Genomic DNA, 26599 nt, shown 5'->3' with positions numbered 1-26599 from the left:
GCATGTGCCATGCACAGAGGTCACTAGGAAACACTATCCCTTGCTTGGCTAAGCAAGCAAGAAAATCGGTGTTGATTTTGAGAACAAGGCTGCTTGGATCCAAGTGCCAGTCAGTGGAAGCCTGCTCTCAGTCAGAACCCAGCAAAGAGACCCTTAGGGCAGGCCAGCTCTTCTCCACTCAATGCTCCATTTGCTCAAAGAAGCCAAGATGCACAGCCAAGGAAGCTTCCTGAGCTGTGAGATCCAAGTGCTGGCAGCAGTTTGTCACATTAAGCACTGAGCATGGGTAAGGTGCACTGGGGCTTTTACACATGCTGTTGTCTGTGGGTCAAGCAGCTCTGCTTCCCTATTACAAAAACAGGAAGCCAGGGACTAACCCTTGCACTCACCACCACACCCTAAGCCAGGGTGGAGAGGCTGCCCTGAACCAGTTTTTGCCTCGAGAAAAACATCCACCTAAGACCATGTGGGGGCATCCTCTTATAATCCATCTTTATTTGTAAAAATCCACATATAAAATCTTCGGTTTCCTTTTACAAAAACATAAAGGCACATAAAACTACTCAAACTCTCATCCCCCTGGACTGATGGTCGGACACTTCCCCCCCACCCCAACCTCCCCCTTGCTTTCTCCTCCAGTCCATGTTTCTTCATGTTTCCTTTAGTTTTCAGCTCACTCCTGCTCAGACAGTACTGCTCTTGCAAAGATGAAGTATGCACACAGGGGAGATGGTGGAGAGGTGGCATGGGCTGTGCGTGGAATGTTTTACAGGTACTTTTTAGTAGTAGGTCTCTCTTTCCACCCAGCCTGAAGGAAAAGGAGGGAGAAAGCAGAGTTAGTCTCAAGGCAAACCAAGTATGAGGCTCATGAGAGCTCCTTTTAGGTTCTTGAAAACTTGCACTGTAGCACCTGAGCTAATAAGTGACCTGCCACAATGGGGAAATCTTGCCAAATTGATATTCTCCAGCTTTCAGGAACTCCTCCAGCTTTCTAGAGCTATCCAAGCATTAATCAGTCTTTATCTACTTCAGTGCATCTGTACTTTTATATAATGGGAAAGAATGTAGGGACAGCAAGAAGGCCTTAATTTGAACTAAATGCACAATTAATATTGACAAAGGGGAAAACACAGCAAAATACAGCCCCAAATAGTGCTTAGGGGTGCCCAAGCTTTGCTGGGGTTTCTGGAGAACTCAGCAGCATGAAGAGGTGGGGAAGGAAACACAGAGATGAGCAGCAGATTCTTACCGCCAGGGTTGCGCCTGATAATGAGCTTTCTGACTTCATCATACACGAAGATGAGGAGGGAGTATGGGAAAGCACAGAACCACCAGGTCGGCCTGTTTGGGAGAGGAGACAGTGAGAACACGGGCTGTGGAGATGCTCTTGGCCTGGCACACTCAAGTGCAAGAAGGCTGGCATGACCCAGCTTGCCACTTCAGTCAAGAATCCTCCAAGCCAAGAATTACTACCAGGTTTTCTGCTGCAATAGATTAATTCACTTTTGGATAATAATTCCAACACAAGGTGTGTCATGGCACCTTCGCTCATCTCTGTACCAGCACCTCCCCACCTACCAATCAAGTAATATTTCCCCTAAGTACACAACCTTTGTGCCCAGAGCCTTGCTGGTTGGAACTGTACTGTTTCCCCTCACGATTTACACATACTAACATCCAGCTGCTGCAGGCACTGGGCAGAGGCCAGCTTTCTTGTTAGGAAACGCTCACACTTCAGCACCCAACTCTTGGAATGCAAGATGTACCAGGATTTATTTTTTTTCCATGAAGATTTCATGACACTTAAACTTTGAACAGTCCTCTGGCTTAAGACTAAACTCTGCCATGAAGTGTTGCAATGCTGTTGAGCAACACTTGAAATATTGGCACCTTCCCAACCATTAGGAAAGTTAGTGTGCATCAACTGGTCATCTGCATCTACGCAGCAGCTTTTATAAGACTTTACTACTTGTTTTCTTCCCAAGGGATGTAGGAAAAAAGCACAAGACGTCATCAGCAGTTTTTCAGTACCCAGGAGTCATCTGGCCTATGAATCACAAAATGCCACTGGCTTTCTTGGGAGGTGCAGTACCCTTCCATAAAAATACTCCAGGAAATAAGTGCAACAGGCAGCTGCACTAGAGCACACTGGTACTGAAGTTGTATTGCTGATTTTTAGGGAGGCACTGAACAGGAGGCTCCTCATAAACATTCCACACACAGTGAAAAAAACCCCAGTGTGCCACAGGACAGCAAAGGATCACTGACACCCTCTAACCTGAACTCTTTAAGACTAGGTTTGATGCTCCACTGGTTCACAACTACTTTTATCCATCTCCCCACATGAGCACTATTGTTCTGTGGTACAATCTGTTACACAAAAAGCATGATGCAACTTACTTCAGAGGATACATCCTTAGAGCAACATCCATCCCAGGGCAGTAGGACAGGAAGGCAGCCAGAGCAGTCTCCTCAAAGAGACCAAATATTAAGATCTTGTTCCTAGAAGTAGACAGGAAAGAGGTCAAGAACAAAGTACTTTCGGAGATGACCTCCTAAAAAACAACCTAGCTGCCACATGGGAGTGAATGGAAACAGACATTCCAGTCCAGCCCAGAAGGTCATCAGGTGGGGACCACCAGGCCATCCATCCAAGCCAACTGCAGAGTTACCATGATGGTATTTTAAGTCTTTTCAGAGACAGCTCATTATCAAATCAACCAGCAATTACTTTCATCACAAATTCAGGAGGCAGCTGGAGTTTATGCCATGAGATCTCTTGATGTACAAGATGAGGAGATCAAGGCTGTGTGCTGGAGTGTCTGTGGGCTAGTGAGGTGGGCTAGCTTCCACAGACAATGCCAACAGAAGCCACCATTTCTTTGTCTCAGTGTCTCAGCCTGACAACTGAAAGTACCACAAGAGAGCACCCATCTTTTACCCACTACCAAGGCAGTCTGGTCAAGACCTCTGCCAAAACACCCAGACACAGCTGGGATGAAGAACTAGAGTGCTGTGTGCTGGAGAACACACAGAGTTCAATTCCAAATCTTCTCCATGGACAGGCTGACTTACTTCATCCCCTGCTGGAAGACAGAGTTTCTTCGGGTCTTGCAAATGATCAAGTCTGCCCACTGCACGACCACGATGCTGACAAAGAAGGCTGTGTGGCAAGTGAACTCCACTATTTTCCTCTGCTCATAGGTCTAGGAAGAAGACAAAGCAGAGAACATTTGTTCAGACACGCTGCCTTGGCTCTCTGGTGCTCACACCAAGTTCAGCAGGTGTCAATATTTTGGCTGGCAGCCTCTAGGCTGTGCCTCAAAACTCACCCATTGCTGCCCATAGCTGTCTTCCACATCGTTAATCCACCTGTCATCCCACTGAACTCTGAGCCCTAGCAAGCCAGAAGGCCAGAACCCATTCTCTGCCATGATTACAAAATAGGTGAAGAAACCTCCAAGGGCCTGGATCATACCTAAACAGGTAAGAAAGGATGATAAAACTGATGAGGCTACTGTGCAGAACAATTATAACAGAACAACCTAGGCAACCCTAACCACCTTAAAAATTACTCCTTGCAGTGCTCAATGTTCCAAGCAGCAGCTGTAGAAATAGTTCACACTAACATCAAACTCAGCTGCAATCCTTTTGCTGAGCAGCTTCTGCCTCCAACTTTGTACAGAGTTACTTCTGTTCTGGCCCTTTGCTGTGATGGCACCACACTCAAGGACACAAGATAAAACTCCCTTTGTATTCTTATTATGCCTTGCCCACCCCCAACCCTTGCAAAATACAGCCAAGAAGGTTCCCAAGGTCTGCTGCAATTAAGCCTGAGCTCCCATCCTGTGAACTGGGCACATCTCTGTAGCTGCCTTTAATCAAAGCTCCTAATGCTGTGTGTTTAGGGATACGCTGGAGAGAATCCTTTACTTCTAATTAAACTAACAATGGGATCTATGTTCTTGCTGAACAAGTCTGAACCAGAGGAGAGCTGGTTGCCAGCCAGTTCCTTTACAGCACTGTGCAATTAAACAAAATTACTGTGAAAGCGATTCAATGGATCAAGCTGCACGAGCCACCGCTATAAGCCATGGGGGAAGAATCATTGCAAGTTCTTTACAGCCTGAGGTTCTGGTTTACACACCCCAAACCTCAACCCTACCAAAATAAGCAGAGCAGTCACTGACTCAAGATTGTGTACAACCCCTGCTACCACCAAGTTCAAACTGGTGCCAGAGAAAACAGAGCAGCTTACCAATCTGCCCATAGGCCATGCTGATCAGCCGTTCATTCACCAGCTTGTCTGTTTTGGGATTTCTGGGCTGCCTCTTCATGATGTCACTCTCTGCTTGCTCGTATGCCAGGGAGATAGCAGGGACCTGAGGGTGGCAGACTGCTCTTAGAAGAGTTTCAACTCTCCACTGTATTGAGTCTTCCCTGTCCCATGTACTCAGTGCCAGAAACAGCACTCCCCAACAAAAGGGATATTCCAAAAGGACCTCACCCCCTTCCCTTTCCCCAGTTTGTCCTTACAAGGAGCTGAAAGATCCTCAGACTCAAAAGCCATGAGATGAATGTGAATAAAAGGAGTATCAGATGGTCCCTTACTTTAAATCAGAACACTAGAGGAAATTATTTAAGCATTTTCTTTCCACCTGTCCTTTCTTTAGGGTACCTAAGAACATGCACATTTTTTCTTGAGACAAAAAAACCACATTCACCATGTCAGTGCCCAAGTCAATGCAGAGGATGGTGACTGTTCCCAGAGGAAGGGGTATGTTTGCAATGATGAAGATCAGGAACGGCGTGATTTCAGGAATGTTACTGGTCAAGGTGTAGGCAATAGACTTCTTCAGGTTATCAAAGATCAGACGACCTGGGCAAGGAAGAGAGAGCAGGGTAACTCTCACTTGTCAGCACAAGGCAGCCAAGCAGCTCACAGGCAGCCTCAGTGCTAACACCAAATGGCAAAATGCTGGTGCAGCAAATGAAAGGGTTCTCTCGTATGTAAGGGTGAGACTGCTCCACGCACAGCAACACCTGTGGACAGTGACACTTTGGTCACAGCACCCAGAGCTCACTGCATAGAGCCTTGGTTTCTGGACATCATCAAGAGCCCCTGGAGGCACCCCCTGTTCTGCTCCTGTTGAGAGCTCCTTCTCCATCCGGGAGGAAAACGCCACACTCAGTTGGCAGAGATGACTGTAAGGTCACGTGTTAGGCAACAGCACAAAGTAGCTTTTGTTACTCAGCTGCTTCCTACTCTTACCCATCCCCAAAGGGTCAAGCAGAACACCCATGGAAAGAAAGAGGAAGGGAAGAGGAAAAGTTCTGCTCTCCTTGAAAACTCTTGTCATGGAGGCAAGCTCAAAGACCCCCCCAGGTGCCTCCATTTCAGAGGGGATGCTGAAGCATGTTACTTTACCAGCACTGCACACAAGTTATAGACTCACCTTCTTCAACCCCAGTGACAATGGAGGCAAAGTTGTCATCCAGGAGAATCATGTCAGCTGCCTGCTTGGAGACATCTGAGCCAGCAATACCCATAGCAACACCAATGTCAGCCTTCTTCAGGGCTGGGGAATCATTCACACCATCACCTGTGACGGCCACAATGGCACCCTAGTCACAAAGAGAGGAACAGCAAGACTGAAATCATCATGTAAGACATGTTTTTGGCAGAAAAGTGTTCTCCTACCTTACAGATGAAGCACAAAAAACTGTTTCACCTTGCTGTAAAGAGACCTCAGTTCCTCCTTGCCCTCCCCTCACCCTTTCCCTGTTCTGATCAGGCTCATCAAGGGAACCACGCTGCTCTCTCGAAAGGAGATACTGGACAACACATGAGCATGTTGGATCCTCCTCTCCCAAGCACATCCAGAGAATTTAGGAATTAAGTTTACAAATTAACATCTTAGGATCAGAAGAAAGCCTCAGTACAAACTGAAGATGTTTTCCTGTCAGACCCTTGTATTTATGTATTGTAGAGCAGCCTGACATCAGCAGCTGAAGGCTGCTGACAGCCAGATTTAATCTGGCTCTTTACATGAGGGCACTGAGGAGACTTAGCCCTAGCACTTCAACAGTAGAACGGCCTGGTAGTTTACATATAAATGTCTGGGCACTTCTCTGCTATGACATCCTTACTCTCCCTCTCTTTACCTGTCGCTGGCAGCCTTCCACAATGATAAGCTTCTGCTGAGGAGATGTCCTGGCAAAGACAATTTCTGTGTGGTGAAGCAGGATGTCATCCAGTTGCTCACTAGTCATGTCCTTCAAATCTGAGCCATGAACCACACAAGCTTTGGCATCCCTGAAAACATGATAAGGTATGTTTTACTTTGCAGTAAGCCTCTCATTAGCTGACCTTGCCCCATAAAAATAAGGCTCATCAGTGCTTTGGGGAAAGACCAACTTCCGCTATGACTAAACACTAATTCAGGCAGCCTCTGCACAGAGGTTTGATGCTCAAAATTTTGAGAGGCAGATAGGGAACACCAAGAAAAAGACAACAAAACAGAACCAAGCAACAGACAAAAACCCTCATGAGCAAATTAATTCTTTCCATAGCTTTCTAAAAGGCATCAAAGCAAAGACTAGTTGTTCCCACAAATCTCAGCCTCTCTGAAAAAAGAACTCCTGGCTCAGGTAGCTTACAAGGTTTCAAGAGATGCTGCTGTCTTCAGCAGGCAATCTTTTTTGCAATAGACTGATGACCATGTGACTGGTGACACATGGTACTTCACAGTGTTCACACCATGCAAGTTCCAACTAATTTACACCCTTTGGCCACAAAAGCATGCAATGTTATATTTAGACTGGTTTGGTACCCTACATGCTGCAGCAAAATACCATCTCTCTCCAGCCCAGCATACCATCCCTTATAGGTCTAGGAGACTGTCCACACAGCTCTTGACATCACCCAGTTTAGACAGGGAAATTCCTTCCCCACCCTTAGAGCCAGCTGCTGACCTGCTCAGTTCAGTCACAGAGCCCAGCCAACCCCAGCCTGCACTGCTGGGTTGTGAAGTTACCCTCAAAATCTAAAAAGAAAATGAACCAACAAAAAAAAAAAAAAAAACCCAAGCAATTTCATTTCACAGGGTGTCTCTATTCACAGCTCATAAGCTACATGGCTGTCCTCCAGCCCAAACACAGGCTGGGTCAAGCTAAGCAATGCAGACAGCCCAGCCATTCTGCAAACAGCCTGCTTATGCCAAAGCACATTTTCTGAGGATGCATCAGTCCCAGCTAGGCTATGAAGGCAAGCATTAACCCTTAAGAGGAGTTCCCTTCTTACACTTATTCTGCTTGTAGCTACACACTAGTGTCAACTCCTCTACCTGACATAAATCCTGCTCCCTTTGCTCTCCTACAGTCCTACTCTTAAGTACTTCCCACACACAAGACACGCACATTTAATGCAATCTTTTGTGCATTCTTCACATAACTCATGATACACAATGCAGAGCCACAATATGCTGAGCTAAGCAAATGCCAATCTTTTTGTGTCCAGAGGGGAGATGCCGAGGGATTATCCGAGGCAAGGAGAGAGGCAAATGCAGAATTCTTTGAACAGGTCTGGCCTTTCCCAGCAGACATTACCTAGGGTTGACCTGGCTGACAGGAATGTTGAGTCGAGCAGCAATATCTTCTACTGTTTCATTGCCCTCGGAGATGATGCCGACACCCTTGGCAATGGCTTTGGCTGTGATTGGGTGGTCTCCAGTAACCATGATAACCTGAAATGCAAACACACTGCCATGGAAGCCTTGCCTGCCCTGCAGAGCAGCACTGCCCAAAAGGCAGGGTCCCTTGCACTGGAAAGGCCACATGTCTTTTGTTCTACTTGCAAGCCCTAGTGCAGAGCAAGTCTGAGGTACAGCAGTACCTGTGACCACTATGCAAGGGATTGAGGTGGATGGAAGATGAGAAATTGTCCATGTCGAGCTAATGGAGCCAGTTCTGTCTCCAGCCTATGCTTCCTTCTCATTTTAGTCAGTACTGTGGCACTCTAAGCCAAATCATGTGCTTTGGGACACCATGCTCTCAGCATCTGCCAGGGCCCTAGCAGTTTGGAGTTTCACTCATTTTTCAGTTCATGAACACACAACCATTTGTATTTAACTTGGAAATTAAGCCTGAAGTAGCAGTAGTTAAATCCTGATCAATTCCTTCATCCACTCACATTACAGTAATACAAGAGGTCAAGGAAGCCCTTTATTTCCCCAGGTATGAAGTGAGGTGATTTTCAACCCAGGAATAAATTACCTTGATCCCAGCACTTCTGCATTTGCCAACAGCATCCGGCACAGCAGCACGAGGTGGGTCAATCATAGACATCAGTCCTACAAAGCAGAGTTTCTCTACAGGGAAGTTCAGGTCGTCCGTATCAAACTGGAAGCCTTCAGGGAACTGATCATCAGGCAGAGCCAAGTGGCAGAATCCTGTAACACACCAAACCCACATTTACTCTGTTCCTACACATCAGGAGGCAGAGAGTGAACACTTACTGCTCCTGCAAACAGCTGTGCAAGAATAACAGGGCAGCTTAGGCAGAGGTTTAGCCAGGGCTGTTGAGACGGGAGTCACGCTCCTATCCTGATAGCTACCAGCTGTGGCTAGGTGCCCAGACACAGCCTGGCTCCTGTGCAGTGGAATAAACCCAACACTGTGTGGTCCCATGGAAGGTCCCAAATGCTTTGCTGCATTTTGATCTACGTGACTTTGCTGCTGACTCCGCAGAGCAGACCCTGCAGGCTGCCTTTTAGATTAAAGGCAAGACTGTCCCTACATGGACTGCTGAAGTGACCTTAATTCTATGGTTACACTGCAGGAACAGAGTGACCCTTCTCTTAATCTGTGAGGACTGCACAGGAACACGAAGGACAAATCTTTTCCAAGGTAATCAGGCTGTTTTTCCTTACCTAACACTCTCTCCCCGAGGCCTCCCAACTCAAGGTAGGCATTCTGAAAAGCATCTTTCATTTCCTCATCCAGTGGTTGCTCTTTGCCATGGATAAGAATAGTGCTGCAGCGATCCAAGATCCTCTCTGGAGCTCCCTTCATCACCAGCAAGTAACGGGATTCTGATGGATTAGCGTTTTTGTGGATGGACAGCTATGGGTGGAAGAAATGAATCTGTTCTATAAACATGTACTGTGAAGGACACAGTAATCAACATCAGTGTTCTGCAACTATGGCAGCTCAGGGCCATTCGTGATACTCTGCTCTAGTTTTCATTTACCCACACTTTAAAGAGGTTCACAAACTAAGGAACCTGAGCATTCTTTGGCATTAATGTGTAACTGCAGGTGTTGTAATGACCTGTATTCAAGTGCCACCTGTTAAGGTCACTTCCCAGCAGTTCACTCCTATTCCCAGATTTGAGTTACTCCATGCTCTGTGCACTACTGCTCACAGGTTGAGAGCATGTCTGATCCTTTGTTAGCAGCTAACACCTTAGTGTCAGTGCAGCTCCCACACGTGCAAATATGGTCTGTTAACTTAGATTTATAGAACAGTCTTCAAGCAAGTAATGGCTAGACAAGATTTGGGTGCCAGAACAAGTTTTGAGGCAAACTGTGTGCAAATTCACACAAGTACTTCACACAGCAGCTCTCCTTTCAAGAGCACACCTGCTTACCTGGTACTTGTTGGTAGAGTTAAATGGTATTTCCACCACTTTGGGATACCTTTCTCTCATCTGCTTGACAGAACCACAGCACAATTCAATGCATTTCAGAAGTGCAGACTCAGAGGCATCTCCTGCCACAGCTCGCTGAGGAAAAAAGACAACTGTCAAAACATACAACCACAGAAGAATGGATATTTAAAACTGATTTTAAGAGTAAATTCATCACAGTCCAGTCCCAGCTTCTACATAAGATTATATGAAAGCAAAGAATAAATAATTCTATTATCTAGTACCAACAAGTACTGCATTTCAGAAAGCCAGGCCTCCCATCTTAAGAGAGCAGCAGTCTTCTTGTGACAAAGTCAAGAAGCCCTTTAAAAGGGTTAGAGAAAGTCACATAACCAGGTACAGTCAGTCCAAGTGAGGCTGGAGAGTAAATGTTGAGAAGAACTACTGTAAGCTGCTTGCCATGAAGAACAGATAATGTGAGATGAAGACTGACTATATACACACAGAAACTTCCATGTGCCCCCCCACTCCAAGATAACATCAGCTTATCATGGCACTGGGAGAAATTTGATCTGTCCCTTCCCCATAAAGGTTAGCACTGGTAGAGATGGGGGTTCCCAGCCCAGGAGATCTGTATGTGCTCAATGTCCTGGTGGAGCTTTCTTTGCTGCAATTGAAACCAAGTGTTTCTTGCCCTTCTGGACTCTCTTTATCTGTGAGCTATTTTTTTTTATCATTTCTTTACTACTTTTTGGTATCTAAAGACTTCCCAAAACTTCCCTGTCCCAAGCCTTCCTTAAAAAGGAAGAACTGCAGCTCTTTAACTTCAGGTCACATTTTGTAGATTTAAGATACGGTCAGAGGAGTGCTGGGGAAAAATAGTTTGTTCCATCATCTCTACTACCACTGCATCAGAACACCCCTGGGAATAAGTTTACTAAGCAACATGACTAATACTTGACAGATTATAAGCACTGTATGGTTAATTTCAGCCCTGGCTGGGTCACAGTTCAGAAGGAGGAATGTGAACTGGTGCTATGCCAGCTTTTGCACCAGCACTGAACCAGTGAAAGCTCAAGGAGACTTGCCAGTGAGAGCAGACTGTCTCTAGCCAGTTTCCCACAAGCACTGCTCCCCCTGCTCTGATGTTTACCTCTCCCAGCACCAGGTGTTTGTAGCTTTGAAGCGTACAAATGCCAGAGATAGCAATTCCTGGAACAACCAGATACTGGGAAATGCCTAGGAAAGCTTTCTGTTATTTTCTAGCCCTATGTGAAATATCTGGCCTCCCAAACTGAGTGCAGATGGCAGTGGATGGCAGGGATTCTGCTGTGGGAAAAATGCCTTTTCAATCCCATCTCCCCTGCCCACAGCACACCATCTCTAAGAGTGCTAGACTGCAGAAAAGGTTAAGAGTGGCAGCTACCTCTACTTGGCAGGTTCATGTGACCCACAGGAAGTAACCTCACCACCACTATGAGAGGATGGTGGTGAGGAACAAGACCAACATTTTTTTGGGGGAACTCACCTTGAGAATTGGTACATTTTCCTGGCCAGCCTGAAACACAGCACGGTTACAGAGACCTGCAATTCTGGACAAAGCAGTCCAAGTGGCTGAGCTCTTGTCAAAGGAAGCACCTGGAAGCAGAGGAAGAGTGTCAAAAAGCCACCCCTCAAGAAAGTCACATAAGCTGAAAAATCCCACAGGTTTAAGACCAAGAAATCTTTATCTCAATCAGGAAACACTCAGAGCATCACTGCATCTCTTTCATTTCTCCTCCCTTCCCAGATACTTGATGAGGAACTGATTATTTTAAGATAGCATTGGTGTAAGAGAACACCTCTGCTTTCAAGATTCCAGTAATGGCCATATCCAGCCGCAACAGAGGGACACACTGACAAAGCCAAGGAATTCTGGACAGATAACACTCATTCAGAGGGCTTGAGAAAAGGATGCTGGTTCTACCTCCAGCTTGTCTCACTTTATCTATCAGCCCAGGAACTGGATGAAATAGCTCCCAAAGGAACAATGCTTAAATAAAGATACTCTCTCATTCTGGCTATTAAGCTGGCTTTAAATGAGATGAAGAGACAGTTAACCGATAACCTAACATACTTTCCATGAAGTGAAATCTTCTAGGTTTACTTCCACTGCAGCCAAGCCAACCATTGCCAGGCCTAGGGCTTCCAAAAGATCTATTTATAGCTCATTACTTTGCATTAGTGTTAAATAACGTGGCTTTTTTAAACAGTGCAGACAAGTACAATGTTTTGGACTGGTTCAGGGCAGGGTGCAGCAGCACCACTGGAAAATATTTATGCTAATAATGTGTTGCAAACACAGCATTTCACAAGGTAGACAACAGCTAGCAAACTCCTGAGTTTGGTTGTACTGAACAGTTTGGAGAGATAAGCATTTCACTCAGTTGTACAGTGCACAGATTTCAGATTCTTATCAACTAGGACAAACTTCCTGCTAAAGTCTTACGTTCATAGCTGGCACTGCATAAACACAACCTGGATGTTCTGGGAAAACCCCTGTCCAAAGGCAACCATCTAGTTCCACATGGGAATTTGCCATCTATGTCCAGCCTCAAGTCATTATTATCAGGGCCAACACTTCTGCTGTCCATACTTTCAACAGACTTAAGATTGAGCAATTTCATCAAGATATATTTTAGCAAAGATAATCAGGTACTTTGTGAATATTTCTATGTACAGGACAAATATACGGTGCTGAATATTCAAGAGGCTCAAATTCCAATGGAGTAATTCTGCACAAAAGGCAGGCTAAACAGAGTTTAAGGATTAAACAGAATCATGGTCCAGTGCCAAAGCTTTCTATGTGTCATTTCAATTTTGTTATGCTCATTCTAGACTGTACATTAGAAATCCCTGCATTGTGAACATCACTTGGACTGAAGAACTACAAACACAGGTTCTTAGGAGTACCTGTGTCCAGGTAGGCCCAGAAAAAGCCATTTTTTAATGAAATGCCTCAAGCACAGCGAGGCTGTCTTACCACTCTGGTTCTCTGTAGTGTCAGCCTCATGGATCTGATTGTCAAACCACATGTGGGCAACTGTCATACGATTCTGTGTCAGAGTGCCTGTTTTGTCAGAACAGATGGTGGACGTGGAACCCAGGGTCTCCACGGCCTCGAGGTTCTTCACCAAGCAGTTCTTACGAGCCATACGCTTGGCTGTTAGTGTCAGACATACCTGGGGACAACAAAGAAGATGTCAGGCTAGATGCACTAGTGCAGTAATAACACTGCTATCCAACTCAATGTGCACATGGAATAACAACCAGCTCCCATGCCCTGCAGTGATTGCCTAACTCCTTGCTCCCCCTGACAGTGCAAAATAAACAGCAACACTTCAGCTCAGGTGCTAGGTTTAAATGACATTTTCCTCATTACAAAACCTCCAGAACAGGCTTCAGCCTCCTACTCTTCAGTGTATTAGGAAGGAAACATGCCTCAGACTAACATTTCAGTCAAAGTTGCCACCTCCTAACGATAAGAGTTCTCAAAATAGGTGAAGGCAAGCCACATATGAGCAGGCCCAAATTAGCTGTGGTGATAAGGCTTGCAAGTTGCTGGGGTAGAAAGTGAGCAGCTCTAGCTAACTTTCTTGCTAGAGGCTGTTATCTGGTTCCAGTTCCCAACCATTCATTTCCTGGCTTGGCTGCTACTCTGCTTCCTAAGGCAGCATGGAAGCATTTTCTTCTACCACCACGCTCCATACACCTAAGAACACATAGATACTCTCACGACCTCTCTTAAGGAAACCAAACTTAGAGAAACCTGTGACAGATTCCAGACCAAAGGCTGGGGCTGGAGTGAAGCCTGCTGGATCCTCTGCCAGCCCATAAGGATTGGAAGGGTTGATGTGCATGTGGGCTTCTGATGGATGCAGCAGGAAAACCCCATACTGCCACAGAAAAAGGCAGGACTTAGAACTCCTAGTCTTGCTCACTTCAGCTGTATGGTGCCAAGCCTTTGTGCAGGTCTAACTTAGGGACCCATCCTTAAATTGCTGCAGAACTTGATGTTGATTCATGAAATTAGTTAAAATACACTGAACTTATAAAGCCCAACCCTACACGCTCACCCTTCCATTACTTCAGTGTTCACCTCTCTGAATGCACACTGAGATAAAGCACTCCACTTCCTTAAGGACCAAATTCAATCTTTTTTCCAGCTTCACTCACCGTAACCGTTGCAAGCAGCCCTTCAGGGACATTGGCAACAATGATCCCAATGAGGAAGATAACGGCCTCCAGCCATGTGTACTCAAGGATGAGGGACAGGATGAAGAAGGAGACACCCAGGAACACAGCCACTCCAGTGATGAGATGGATAAAGTGCTCGATCTCCATGGCAATTGGAGTTTTCCCCCCTTCCAGTCCAGAAGCCAAGCTGGCAATTCGGCCCATCACAGTGCGATCCCCAGTGCTAATGACAATGCCACGGGCAGTGCCTGGAGGAGGGATGAGGTTGAGAAAACAAAAACAACACAGCTTAATATCCTGTAGGTGTGGAAGAGATGTCCTGGGTAGGCTTCAGCAAAAGACCCCATATTCAGAGCTGCAACAGAAGTCCTGCCAGACATGTCTGACATTCCTGCTTCCTGCAGCTGCAGTACTTCATACAGATCTACCTCATGTTTCACGCTATGTTATCTGCACTTCAACATTTTTTACTTGTAATAAAACAGGCTGGAAGACACACCACACAGCTGCTCCTCTGAAAGAAGCAAGAACAAAACACCCAGTAGTGCTGTGGAGTCTTTACCAACTCTAGAGTAGTGAAGTTGGAATGGGCAAGGACTTTGATAGGCACTTCCACCCTGCTTACCTACACAGCTCAATATCATTGCTCATACCTCAGGGCAGTAGGAGACACACATACCTTCCACACAGTTGGTGGAAAAGAAGGCAATGTTCCTGGTCTCCAGTGGGTTCTCATGGGAGAAGTCTGGAGACCTGGTTTGAGGCTCTGATTCACCAGTAAGTGAGGAGTTATCCACCTACATGAAAGAGAGTACTTTGTCATACATGAGCAGACAGATGCCTACTAAGTACTTTCCCCATCCTTCTCCTCCACTCCAGCCCCAATTCACAGCATAGAAGACTAATTCATCCTCCTTCAGAATGAAGTTTCCCAACAGCCTGTCACTACTGTACCTTGCAACCATGTGCAGATATGATCCGAAGGTCAGCTGGAATTCTGTCTCCTCCTTTTACCTCCACTAGATCTCCAACTACAACACCTTCAGCATTTATGCTCATCTTCTCACCATTTCTGACTACAAGGGCTTGCTGAAAGGCAGTGAAGAAATAATCTGTGTCAAAAGCAATTCTTAGGAAAAGGCTCTAAAGATCAGAGAATCTTTTATGCTGTTTCTACTAAGGTGTTTATATCTGATATATATGTTATTTAAGAAAAATAAGGGTTTTTTTTCTTGATATTAAAGCTCCTTGTTACCAACATGACAGTGTGGTAGTTATGATCCAGATTGTCCATGAAGGAATTCAAACTTTAGTGCTTATCACACCAGTTACAGAACTCCCCAGACTACAGAGAAAGTGTCCTATGATAGTTAACAAGCTGGTGGAACCCAGAGGTTTTCAGGAACTACCCTGGCCTATTAGCATAGCTACTTGGAGCAGTCTCACAGACCCCTCAAAATTAAGAGTTAGTAACCCACATTAACAGCCAGGCCTGTGCAACTGGAGATGATGTTTAAAACAATTCATACTTTTAAACAAGCTATGGCTTGCCAGACAACAAGGAAATTATTTATTCCATACCTGAGGCACCAAGTTCTTGAAGGACTCCATGATCTTGGAACTTTTTGCTTCTTGGTAATAAGAGAAACAGCCAGTAATGATAACCACAGCTGCCAACACAATACCCAGGTACAGCTGCAAAGAGCAGAGAAAGTGAGTCAGAGGACAATCTGCCTGAAAGGCTTCCAGTTTGTCCAAATTAATTACCTGGCATTTGAGTGCCCCATCACAAACATGCAGGTACCTGCAGTCTCTGAACATTTTGAACACAAAGGCTGTCCATAAGCTAGTGTTGTTAACACAACACAAAGGAAGTTGCCTGTTCATTTAATTATGTGGAAGCACTCCAAAGCACGTTAAGCTCACACATTGAATTTCCCGTGCTTATGGGAAAAGCTTCTGGACTGAATGCTTAAAGGAAGTTAATCTGCCTTGAGCCCAAAAGGCTGCTCAGCCTGCCTTGGAGGTAAACAGACATTTTTACTTACGTTGTCGTTGTTGGGCTCCTCCTCCATCAAGCTCTGTATGCCATAAGCCAGAAAACACAGAATAGCACCAATCCAGAGCAGGAGCGAGAATCCTCCAAAGAGCTGCTTACAGAACTTGACCCATTCAGGAGTGGTGGGTGGGGGGGTGAGGGCATTTGGGCCATCACGAGCCAGGATCTCCTCTGCACGTGCAGTAGTCAAACCCTACAAGAGAGGTTTCTTTTTAGGCATTGTGCAAAGACCAACTGCACAAGGTAGGTCTGAATTTGCTCAAGTTCTACCACAGCAACAAGGAGCTGCTAACAGAAAACACAGACATCCAAAGCTGCCAGGGTTCCACAACACAAGTGCAGGATGTGAGAGCTGAATGCCAGAACAGGAGCTAGAGGATGCTGAATGCTACTTGAGGAGCCTGCAGGCCATGGGCCCACGAACACAGAAGGAGGGCAGGACAAGAAGGTTACAGCCACAGACTTTGGAACAGCACAGCGCCATCCACCCTCATCAAATTATGGAACAAGTGAAAGCTGGAGGCCATAAAAGTGATGACATGCTGGAACAACTTTCCAGGAAGTTCAGCTTTCAGAAGCCAAGATTTTGGACACAAAAATGCAAATCGCTGTCCTGTTTTAAAGAGCAGACTTGATGCTAAACGCAATAATGCGTAAGAAATGCATTAAGCAAAGCAAACAATAGCAGAGGTATAAAACCACTGCAGTGCTTCTGCACTGGACTCTAAGGTAGCCTAGGACATTTGCACACCTCTTAGTGCAGAAAGGCAGAATTTTAACTGGTACTAGCCATCATTAAGCCTCTGGGCATGTGCTAGCTCTCTAGACTATATTTGCAACATAACAAACACTTGTCCTCATTACATGCTCCTCCGGAAAAAAATAACACCAAGAATCAACTTGACCTTGAACGACTCAGAGGCAGATAACAGTGACTTTGTTAGAAGCAAAGTCACTAAAGTATTGCAGTCAAGTTGTTCAGTGGGAGGATAAAGAGAAGTATTTGTGAATTCAACAGTTCTCCCAAAGCCCGAGAAACTTAACTGGAGGAGGGGAGATTAAACACAGAAAGAAAAAAAACACCATACCAAAATCAGACCACCCAGATCTCCCTTTGTGAAATGCTCTGAGCTGTGGCTGTTTCTTTTTTCTTTTCAGATCAGCGCAAAGAAGGAAGGAATACAATGTTTACCTACCCGATTCAAGTCTGTTCCATATTTACGATGAAGTTCATCAAGGCTCAGCTTGTGGTCATCCTGAAAGACAAATGGTTGGAAGAGAAAAGAATCTGAGAAAAGAGCTCAGCAATTCCACCTCCCACCCCAGGTTTCCTATCTGTAATGGTGTGATAGCAAGACTCTAGCTCATCCTTTCTGTAAAGGGAAATCTCAAACTCCTTCTGGAATTCAGCACAGTCTAATCTTTAGCATTCTTGTGGCTATTTGGATACTTGAAAACTTATTTGAAAAAGTCTGACTTTCAGTGCAGTCCTTACACCCTCAGCAGATTCTGTTAAACCTCAGTGGGTGGGTTTCTTGGGAGGTTGAGAAAGGAACGGGGAAAAAAAAGGAGTTGGGAAGGTAGGAATGCACTGAAGATTAAACCTGTAATTTCACACATTTTTAAGTAGTGGTGCCATATTAAGCACTACTTTGGGGGAAGTGTTTCTTTCCCTAAAGAGGCTTCTTTTCACAGCCTGGTTATTTTTCATTTGGATTGAGTTAGTTCAGAGCAGTGCCTCACTTAAAAACTTGCACTTGAGGAGCAGATGCTTTAAGTGCACATGTCTACTGAACATAGAATGTAATCTTTGAGCAATATTTAGAATCCCCTCTTCCTAACAGAGGGGTCAAAAACGTTGAAGCGCAGTCTCAAACCCATGGAGCAGAACCAGAATCTGCATCACCTTTAATGACAGCAGATCTAAGCCAGATGATGCTCACAGACAGATACAGCATCATCCAGCTTTCACAGATGGAGATGGGAGACACTCCCCACAGCCTCAAACATGATTAGAAGGAATAACACTGAGGTCAGTCTGAGCAGAGGCCAGCAGTAAATGGAGCTGTACATCCTCAACTCCTCAGCTGGAATGAAAACAGCAGTCCCACTCACATGACAGCACAATAAAGCCTGTAATGCTGCTATGCAGAGCTGAGGAAATACATCCATACTGTGCTATGGGTAATGCAGGCAAGCACAGACCTAGGTTCTGTGTCAAGTGCCTTTTGAGAAGTGATGTGACAAGGGTCTACTGTGTGCTCATCTTGATGCTGAAACACTTACAGCCCATCTGACTTGGGGCAGAGGGGAGGAGAAGGGAGATCAGTGCCTTCAGTCACACCATACTGTCAGCACACCAGCTCATTTCTCTTTTAGCCAGATTAGGGACAGGGCTTTGGGCATAGCAAACATCCTTAGAGCTGCTCTTTCTGTGCCCTGCACTCTTACCATCACAACTTCCTTTTTAAGTTCGTCCATGTCCCTCTCCTTCTTCCCCTTCTTCTTTCCGCCATGCTCTGATGTAGCAGTGGGCTCATACTTGTCTCTTCCAGCCTGCAAGGGAAGATTCAGCATTATTAGAAACATCTTACAGTCAAATTCCACAGCAGCAGACATGAACTATACACACACAAGACTGCCAGGCAGACAAAATTACTACAGTTTATTAAAGCTGTCTACCTAAACTTCAGTAAAGCCTTTGACATTGTTTCCTACAGCATTCTCTTGGAGAAACAGGCTGCTTGGACAAGCCTGTGGCTTGGACAGGTGCACTGAGCGCTGGGTAAAAAACAGCTAGAGGGCTGAAACAAGAAAGTGGTGGTGAACAGAGTTACATCCAGCTGGCATCTGGCCATCAGTGGGGTTCTCCAGGCCTCAGTACTGAGGCCAGTCCTGTTCAATATCTTTATCAGTAAACCAGACAAGCAGATCGAGTGCATCCTTAGTCAGTTTGCAGATAATATTAAGTTGGGCAGGAGGGTTGACCTGCTGGAGGGCAGGAAGGCTCTGCACAGGGATCTGGACAGGCTGGACTGATGGGCTGAGACAAACAACACAAGGTTTAACACAAGGTTAAATAAGGCAATGTGCTGAGTCCTGCCCTGGCATCGCAACAACCCCAGGCAGAGCTACAGGTGGGGACAAGAGCAGCTGGAAAGCTGCCCAGTGGAAAAGGACCTGGGGGTCAACAGTGGTTCCACAGGAGCCAACATGTGCCCAAGAAGGCCAATGGCATCCTGGCCTGTGTCAGCAACAGCGTGGCCAACAGGACCACTGCAGTGACTGTACCCCTGTGCCTGGCACTGGTGATGCTGCAACTTGAGTGCTGTGCCCAGTTCTGGGCCCCTCACTGCAAGGAGGACATTGAGGTGCTGGGGAGTGCCCAGAGCTGGGGAAGGGTCTGGAGCACAGGTCTGATGAGGAGCTAAGGTTGTTGAGCCTGAAGAAAAGGAGGCTCGGGGGAGACCTTACTGCTCTCTGCAACTCCCTTTCAGGCTACAGGAGGCTGTAGCCAGGTGGGTGCTGGTTTACTCTCCCAATAAACAATGGGCCAAGATCAAATTACCTCCAGTTGTGCCAGGAGAGGTTTAGATTGGTTATTAGGAAAAATTTCTTCACAGAAAAGGCTGTCAAGCCCTGGAACAGGATACCCATGAAACTGGCTGAGTCACCAGCAGTATTTAAAAGATGTGTAGATGTGGCACTTGGAGAGATGATGTAGTGGTGGACTTGGCAATGCTGGGTTAGCGGTTGGACTCAATTACTCTAATGGTCTTTTCCAACCTACATGATTCTACGACAGTCATGCCACTACATTAAATAAAAACGAGCTAGTGAACAGAGAAGTCTGCTTGGCATCATGCCCAATACACAGACTAGACTCAGATGTTGTGCAAGCCTAGCAAGGAGGTAAGTAACCCATACACTGCTCAGGCAGTCCTGACGTGTGAGCCCTGGCTCAAGCCGGAAAAGTGATGAAGAGCAGAAGAAACCAATTCCTGAGAGCAAACGTATGTTTCCTTCAGCACATTAACTCTTCCTCCCTCCCAGCCTTCCACATCCTCTGGTGAGGAGGAGCAGCCTAACAACTGTAGATAAATAAGAGGTGGTACCTCTGCTGGTCTATTCTGGGGGCTAAGTTCCAACACTTTCATTCTCAGTTTGGCAAACTAGCTGGCGAGTTTACACAACAGGAATCTGTTTTCAATTTATGGCAGTTTGAGCAGCAAGAATGGTATACAAAGCAGCAGTACACTTTTGCAGATTCAATCTGTGCTTGGTCCTGCTTACACTTCACAGAGCAGATGATTTGCTTAAAGCCTGTTTATTCAGTAGGATTTTTATTCACTTTTATTATGGTGAATTCTACATGAAATCATGCAAAGATTTAGATCTAGTCATAATGGGGTAAACAAGCATCTAAGGACAAACAAATGATGACTTAGTGCACATAAACATAATTTAATCTTCTGTTCCCTTCTGTGTGGGACCAATTACATCCCCACACTCTGCCAAGTTTTATGTGATGAGATTTTCACCTAATAAGATCTCTGAGAAGAACTTTAAGATGAAACAGCACTTAGTGGCCCCAGAGTCAAATCTTTAACGAGATTAAGAAAAGGTTTCAAAGGCACTGCCTCGCTTGTTCTTTGCATGAACACCTCAAACCACGAACTGGACTCCTGAGAGCTGGATTCCTGAGTGACCTGGACACAGGAACTACTTGTTTGCATCCAAGACCTGTCCTGATGAGCAGCTAGCACAGGAAATTATTATCTGTTTTGAGAGAAGTACAAACCAAAACCAAAAGTGAAACTGCACCAAAAAAAGAAGGATGACCATTACTTTTCTGAAAGAACCCGTCAGTCACATCTAGACAAGGGGTTTTTTTACTGTGCTGAGAAAGCTCTGTGTGCAATATTCTGCAGCCAGTCACACACATAGCCATAGTCACATGCACAGAAGTCTCCCCTTGCCCTGCTCAGTAAAGGCAAGCTTTGCATGCCACTGCAGAGCTGTGCAATGGAAACAGTTTTTAGTAAGTACAGCAGAGCAAAGCTATTTGCCTCCACTGATCCAGGAAAAGGACACAGAACTCCAGACTATCAGCATTCCTGACATTCTCTTCCCTGCACCTCAACTCTCATTTCCCTTCTTTAAAAAAGTGAAAGCCACGGTACTTAAACCAGCAAGGTCCTCGCATTCCTGCATCACAGGAATTTGCCACAGGGCAATTCACAAAAAGCCACCATCAAACATCTCTCTCCTTCAGTCTCTGAAGGAAACAACTTTGACTTCTGCTGGAGCTATGGCAGACAAGTCCAAACACGGCCCTGCACAAAACACATGCCTCTTGATTGCTGCTTGAGATGAGAAATGATTCCTAATGAAGGTGAAGGAGCTAGTGCCTTGTCTGACCACTCATCACCTCCAGCTTCACCCCTTCTCCCCAAGAAAAGCTTGGCAACTGCTTGCAGGTGATCTAAAAACCTCCTGGTTTTTTGAAACTACTGTGAGAAACCCAGTTTCTCATTGGGGGCAGTGAATAACCCAGGAATATAGGAGTGCTTAGGCTTTTTCAGCTGCAGACGAATCAATCTACAAGTGGGCAAACATGAAAAGGCTCATTGCCCTTGTTCAAGCATGATTTGCTTTAAAAAAAAAAAAACAGCAACCAAAAAAAACAAACCCAAAAACCCCAGTGATCAGCTCCAGTCAGAACAAAGAGTGGACAGAGTTACTTGTTGCTTTAAGCACTCAAGTATTTGGGTCTTAGTGGAGTCTATCTTACAGAGGAGCTCAGCAATTCCCCAGCTTGGAAAAAAAAAAAAAAAAAAAGCACAATACTTTCAGTACTTTCCCTCTGTTGCTTCATTACTACATCCCACCCTTACTGAAAAGGTAAGTAGGTAAGCAAGGAGAATCAGCTTCAGCTCTTGTTACAGGATCATTTAATGCAGAATCTGAACTTCCTGCTCAATCATTCAAATCTGAACTTGACACACGCATCAGAGTCCAAGTCCTGCCCCTGTTCTGTGCCTCCGGGGCCATTGCCTCCCTTCCTGCAAGATGAGCCCAATCAGTTCAACAAAGGCTTGTGCTGGCTGGGCTGCCAGGGGAAGAGGTTTTCATCCCACCTCGGCGCTGTAGGATTTCCCTGCTCTCCCCTTCTTTTCCTGTTATACAAAGAGAAGAAGGCCTGTGGTACTCCACATCCACGTCTTATCACGATTTAATCACATGGCCTGAACACAAAGGAAGGTCTGTCTCATCAGAAATGTCACCCCTGTTCCTTGACTTAGCCCAAGAACTGACTCATCAAAACTGCCTCAGAAAAAAAACAATGCAGCTTCTTTTTTTTTCCATGCAAGATTTATTTTTTTTCCACTGGCTTAAGCACAACATTTGTACACACCAGTGTAAGAAGTATTATACATCCCCCAGAAAATCCTATTGTCTTTCAGCTACAGCTGATGATTTTCCGCTCTGGACTAATTGAGCCATTCAAGGCTGATGTTCTCAATACAAGCCATGATTGACCAGGAAACAGGAGGGGTACAAATCAGCAGACAAGCTCAGAAGTACCCTGTTCCAAGATCACCTAATCCAACAAGAAATGTCAAGTAAGAGCCAAAACAAATTATGCAGTCTCTGGTGGCCTGGTCTGTTTTAGTGCTTATGTCATTATAATCAATTGTGCAGAGAAAACAGAAAAGTTACTGTCCTGCTGCCTTATGAGACAGTAAATATATTAACCAGATGAGTCATAAAACTAACTCTGCCTATTGGACTGGAAACTCTGTTCCATGACCCTATGTAATCCTAGCAAGAAATGGAACAGCTTCTTTGGATCCTTCTTACTCCCTCCCAAGAGCTGTCTTCAATCTCCTATCACGAATCAAAAATTTAAACTGCATCAATTGATCAGACTCTCAGCATCCAGGACGGTACAAGGCAGTTTTTACTCAACAGCTAGTAACTGCTAATTGCGCACTGTCTGCTGCTTCCCAAATTATGAAAGGACAAGCTCCTCTCCCATGAGAAGAGATGTAAACCTAATCAGGTTTTTAATAATCAGGATGAAACAAGGACCACCCACACACCTTAAGCCCTGTCTGGGTATTAGGACAAACAACTCTACTGCTCTGGAGTTGTGTGAAGACCCAAGAGCAGAGAGGGTTTTCCAAATGTCATCACTGCACAGCTGAGTAGCCCAGCCTGGGATTTTTGGTGCTGTGCCAACTACAAAGAGTCACCTTCCTCACTTCTTTGCCTGTAATAAACAGTCACCATAACTCCAGACATCTCTAGTAGCTGAAAACACATCAAGAGGAGGGACTGGACGCAGGTTTCCCCTAGACAAGCTGGTGAAGGCTGCCCCTTAGACAGGCCTGGATGAAGGATGAGCTGCAGTTCTCCGCAGGTGAGGACTGGAGCGGGTTGTACAGCTCACATCACTTGGCAGAGGCCCCTGTCCGTGTTCCCGTTTTTCCAGAAATGTGCGCTGACTAAGCCCAGGGTTTTCTTTGGAAAAAGGACTATCTCTAGCTACAGTAATAAAAAGTGAACTGTCATAAAATAGCCATAGTAATAAAGGAATGAATGAGATGTGGGAAGGGGAAGGTAATATATAAGATTTTCTTTAATTGCACCAGATAAGGATTGCTTTGATTTGCATTATTTCCCCTCAGTTGGTTCCATTATGCAATAAACCTTCCTAGTTTCTGACAGGGGGAAAAGGCCCTTAACTGGGGTTCAAGGAAATCTGAGCTACCTAAGAGGTGTTTCTGCTCCACACAAGTGTGCTTGATCACAGCATCCAGCTTCAAAAAGTCTTCACTACTGTTCCCAACAGGCTTCACACACACTTTCCTTTGGTTAGAAGACTCGATCTGAATTAAGGATCGAGTCTCCTCCTCACGGCCTTTAAGGCACAGCTGACCTCCAGAAATGACCCCAAGCACACACCACCAACTCCACGCCATGCCTGTGCAGTGAGTGAGATGGAGTGAAACACGCTGCTGTCTACCACCAGCCTCCAGTCAGCTCTGAACAGGAATGAAATCCAGAGTGCTTTCCTCCGCTCCACACACCCCCCCTCGTTGGATAATCTGCTTTCTGGGCTGCGGAGCAGCAGCTGGCCCTCCCCTTGCCCCATTACCATTTAAAGTAAAACAGACTCAGCTTCTCCTCACAGCCACAGAGAGAAGAAGCTTGTTTTCTCACACTTAATCTCTTTTCTCCTCTTCCATCCCATCGTGCACCCATATAGAACACGTTTCCCTTTTGGGCACCCTAACTCAGGGCAGGCACATGCTGCTCAGTGTTGCATCCACACTCCGCCTTTTCCACTGCCTTGCTCTCCCACATGCCCGTTTTCCAGGGGGTCCCCAGTCACACACTCTTTCTCAGCGCTGAAGGAGCAAATCTTGTGACTTGCTACCAGAAAGCATGAGGCAACCGTATTATCCCCGCTGAATTATCCCTTGCGGCGGCGCTTCAGTTTCAAGCTAATTGCTTTATTATCCGAGCAACCTCCGAAATCTGAAGTGTAGCGAGACAGCTTTCTACACTGGAAGGCGTTTGTACCTTTCCTTAGTCCCACCAAGGCAGGCGAAGCCCCTGAAGCCTTTTGTGCTGCAGTTTTGCATACACGCAACTCAAAGGCTGCTCTGATCATTTAAAAAAAGATTCAGAATACTGCCAACACTGTCAGATCTCTCCTCAGTGTTTTATCTCCTAGATGAATTTTACTGTCCCTACAGCCTGTTGCCTACTGGACTCAAATACAACAGGCTGAGCTGCCAAGCAACAGAAGAACTCTCTTAGGAAAAGAAACCCCGTGCACAGATCAAGTGCTAAAAGCCCACCCCACACAGCCCGTTTTCCAAGCAACCCTCCATTCAGCCACGGTCTTGCAGCTCTCCCTACTACTCACGCAGTTATGTCAACACTGCTGCTGCTGGACTGCACCGATGAGGACAATACAAAGTCAAGTCAATGTTTGAACAGCGCTCGGGAAGCACAGAACACCTGTTGGCAGGGAGCAGGCTAACACCGCTGCCATGGCCCTGCACGGCCAGCCTCTCCTCAGGAAGTAGAGAAATCAGGGAATTTTACAGGAATGCGGCTAAACCAAAAGTAAACACGAACCTACACACCTCCAACTACGCAAGACATACCGGGAAGGATTCGAAGTTTTTGGAAAAAACAAACATCCAAGCAACAAACCCCAGAAACTAGTCTCCAGTTTTCTGACATAAAATGAAATCAGACCAAGCCAAGAGCTGTTTCTGCTCCACACACGGGTGCTGGAGCACTACATCCCCCAACAGCCTTCACATGCACTTTTCTTTAGTTAGAAGATACAGTCTGAACTAAAGACTTCTCTTCCCTATACCAGTAGAAACAATGCTGATCCAGGGGCAGAAACCGCTGCAGGAACCGCACAGCCTTCTGCGCCAAGTTATCGCCCCAGAGAACAGGAGACCTCAGCCGTGTCCGCCTCTCTTCTGCCACCATCTCCCATCACACCCTCACTGCTACCAACAGGCAAATTAGCCCTAACAACGCTGAGAGCTCCCCTTCTCCCGCCCCCCCACGCCGGGCCTCGTGTTTTAAGGAAAGTCTAAAGTACTCTCAGGAGCCCCGGGAGCAGCCGCGCTCCCTCCCCAGCTCCGCAAGGCCACCAGATAACACCAGCGCCGGGGGCTGCGGGCGGACGAGAGGCCCCTCGTCGGGGAGACACGGCCTCCAGGAGGAGCCGGGGGCTTTGGGACGCCGGCTCCTCGCCCCGGGCTCCGCCACGCCCTCGGCCGGCTCTTCCTTCCCGCGGGCGGCGGCGGCGGCCCTCGCACGTTGCTGGGGCTGGCGGCACCGGCGCCGCTCGCCAACGGCCGCGGCCGCCCTCGCACCCGGCCCGACGTGGCCGCCCCGGCCCGGCACACACAAAGCGCAGCCTCGCCGAAGGGAAAGGGGCACCGGCCACCGTCCGGTTCCTCGAACTTCCCACTTCCCGCCCCGGCCCGGCCCCGCCGCTCACCCCCTTGCCCATGGTGCCGGGCGACTGCGTGCGGGTCAAGTGACGGGGGGCGAAGAGCGGGGCTCAGCGGCGCCACGTGTCCCGGCCGGCGCAGGTGCGGAACAATAGGAGCAGCCCGGCCGGCGCGCTCCTTCCTCTTCTTTCTCCCCTCCTCCTCGGTTCCTCGCCTTCGCCGCGCCCCCCTCTGCCCCCGCCCGGGTCGTTCCTCTCCGACGCCGCAACCGCGCGCAGCTCCGGCCGCCGCCGGGTTCCCGCCGCATAAAGAGCCTCGCTCGCCCGCCACGCCCAGCCCGTTGTGGCACCACCCCGTGCGCTGAAAGGGCGTGAGCGGGGCGGTGCTGGGGGAGGGGACAGCGCCCGCGGCTGGCGAGGCACAGCGCCCGCGGGCCCTTCCGCCCTCCCGGGTGCATCTCGGGACGGGGCGCTCACCTTCAGGCTCGCCGGGCCGAGCGCCCCTTCCGCGGCACCGCTGCCAGGCCGGGGCTCCTCGGGCGCCTTTCCCGCCGGCCCTGCGGGGGCTCGGCCCTGAGGCCGCCCGGAGACCCCAGGCGCTGGTGCCCTGCGGGTGTTGCCGCCGGTCGCTGAGAGGCTCAGGAGCCCCGGTGCTCCC

The 26599-nt window shown here is 47.0% G+C and overlaps 1 protein-coding gene across 1 annotated transcript; it reads right to left on the bottom strand.

Moving 5' to 3' along the window:
• Nucleotides 1-472: 472 nt before the first annotated feature.
• ATP1A1 (ATPase Na+/K+ transporting subunit alpha 1) lies at nucleotides 473-26224 on the bottom strand. The gene is made up of 23 exons (XM_064722467.1): nucleotides 25990-26224; nucleotides 18396-18500; nucleotides 17141-17200; nucleotides 15934-16137; nucleotides 15467-15580; nucleotides 14840-14974; nucleotides 14565-14682; nucleotides 13865-14133; nucleotides 12672-12870; nucleotides 11178-11287; nucleotides 9650-9784; nucleotides 8931-9123; nucleotides 8275-8450; nucleotides 7609-7745; nucleotides 6166-6316; nucleotides 5457-5625; nucleotides 4725-4879; nucleotides 4259-4382; nucleotides 3333-3478; nucleotides 3076-3206; nucleotides 2401-2502; nucleotides 1250-1341; nucleotides 473-808 (listed from the first exon to the last, which is right to left on the bottom strand). Exons 1-23 carry the CDS (start codon nucleotides 25999-26001, stop codon nucleotides 780-782), a joined length of 3066 nt encoding a protein of 1021 aa, XP_064578537.1. The 5' UTR covers nucleotides 26002-26224; the 3' UTR covers nucleotides 473-779.
• Between the last annotated feature and the right edge of the window lie 375 nt (nucleotides 26225-26599).

Source organism: Zonotrichia leucophrys, chromosome 1 (assembly GCF_028769735.1).
Source record: "Zonotrichia leucophrys gambelii isolate GWCS_2022_RI chromosome 1, RI_Zleu_2.0, whole genome shotgun sequence".
NCBI classification, from domain to species: Eukaryota; Metazoa; Chordata; class Aves; order Passeriformes; family Passerellidae; genus Zonotrichia; species Zonotrichia leucophrys.
This window is presented reverse-complemented; position numbering and strand designations above follow the sequence as displayed.

Coding starts and splice junctions, on each gene's coding strand:
- ATP1A1 (XM_064722467.1), bottom strand. Junction 14,683..14,839: donor TATCTGCACATGGTTGCAAG/GTACAGTAGTGA, acceptor TCTTTCATGTAG/GTGGATAACTCCTCACTTAC. Junction 11,288..12,671: donor CACTACAGAGAACCAGAGTG/GTAAGACAGCCT, acceptor CTCTGCTTCCAG/GTGCTTCCTTTGACAAGAGC.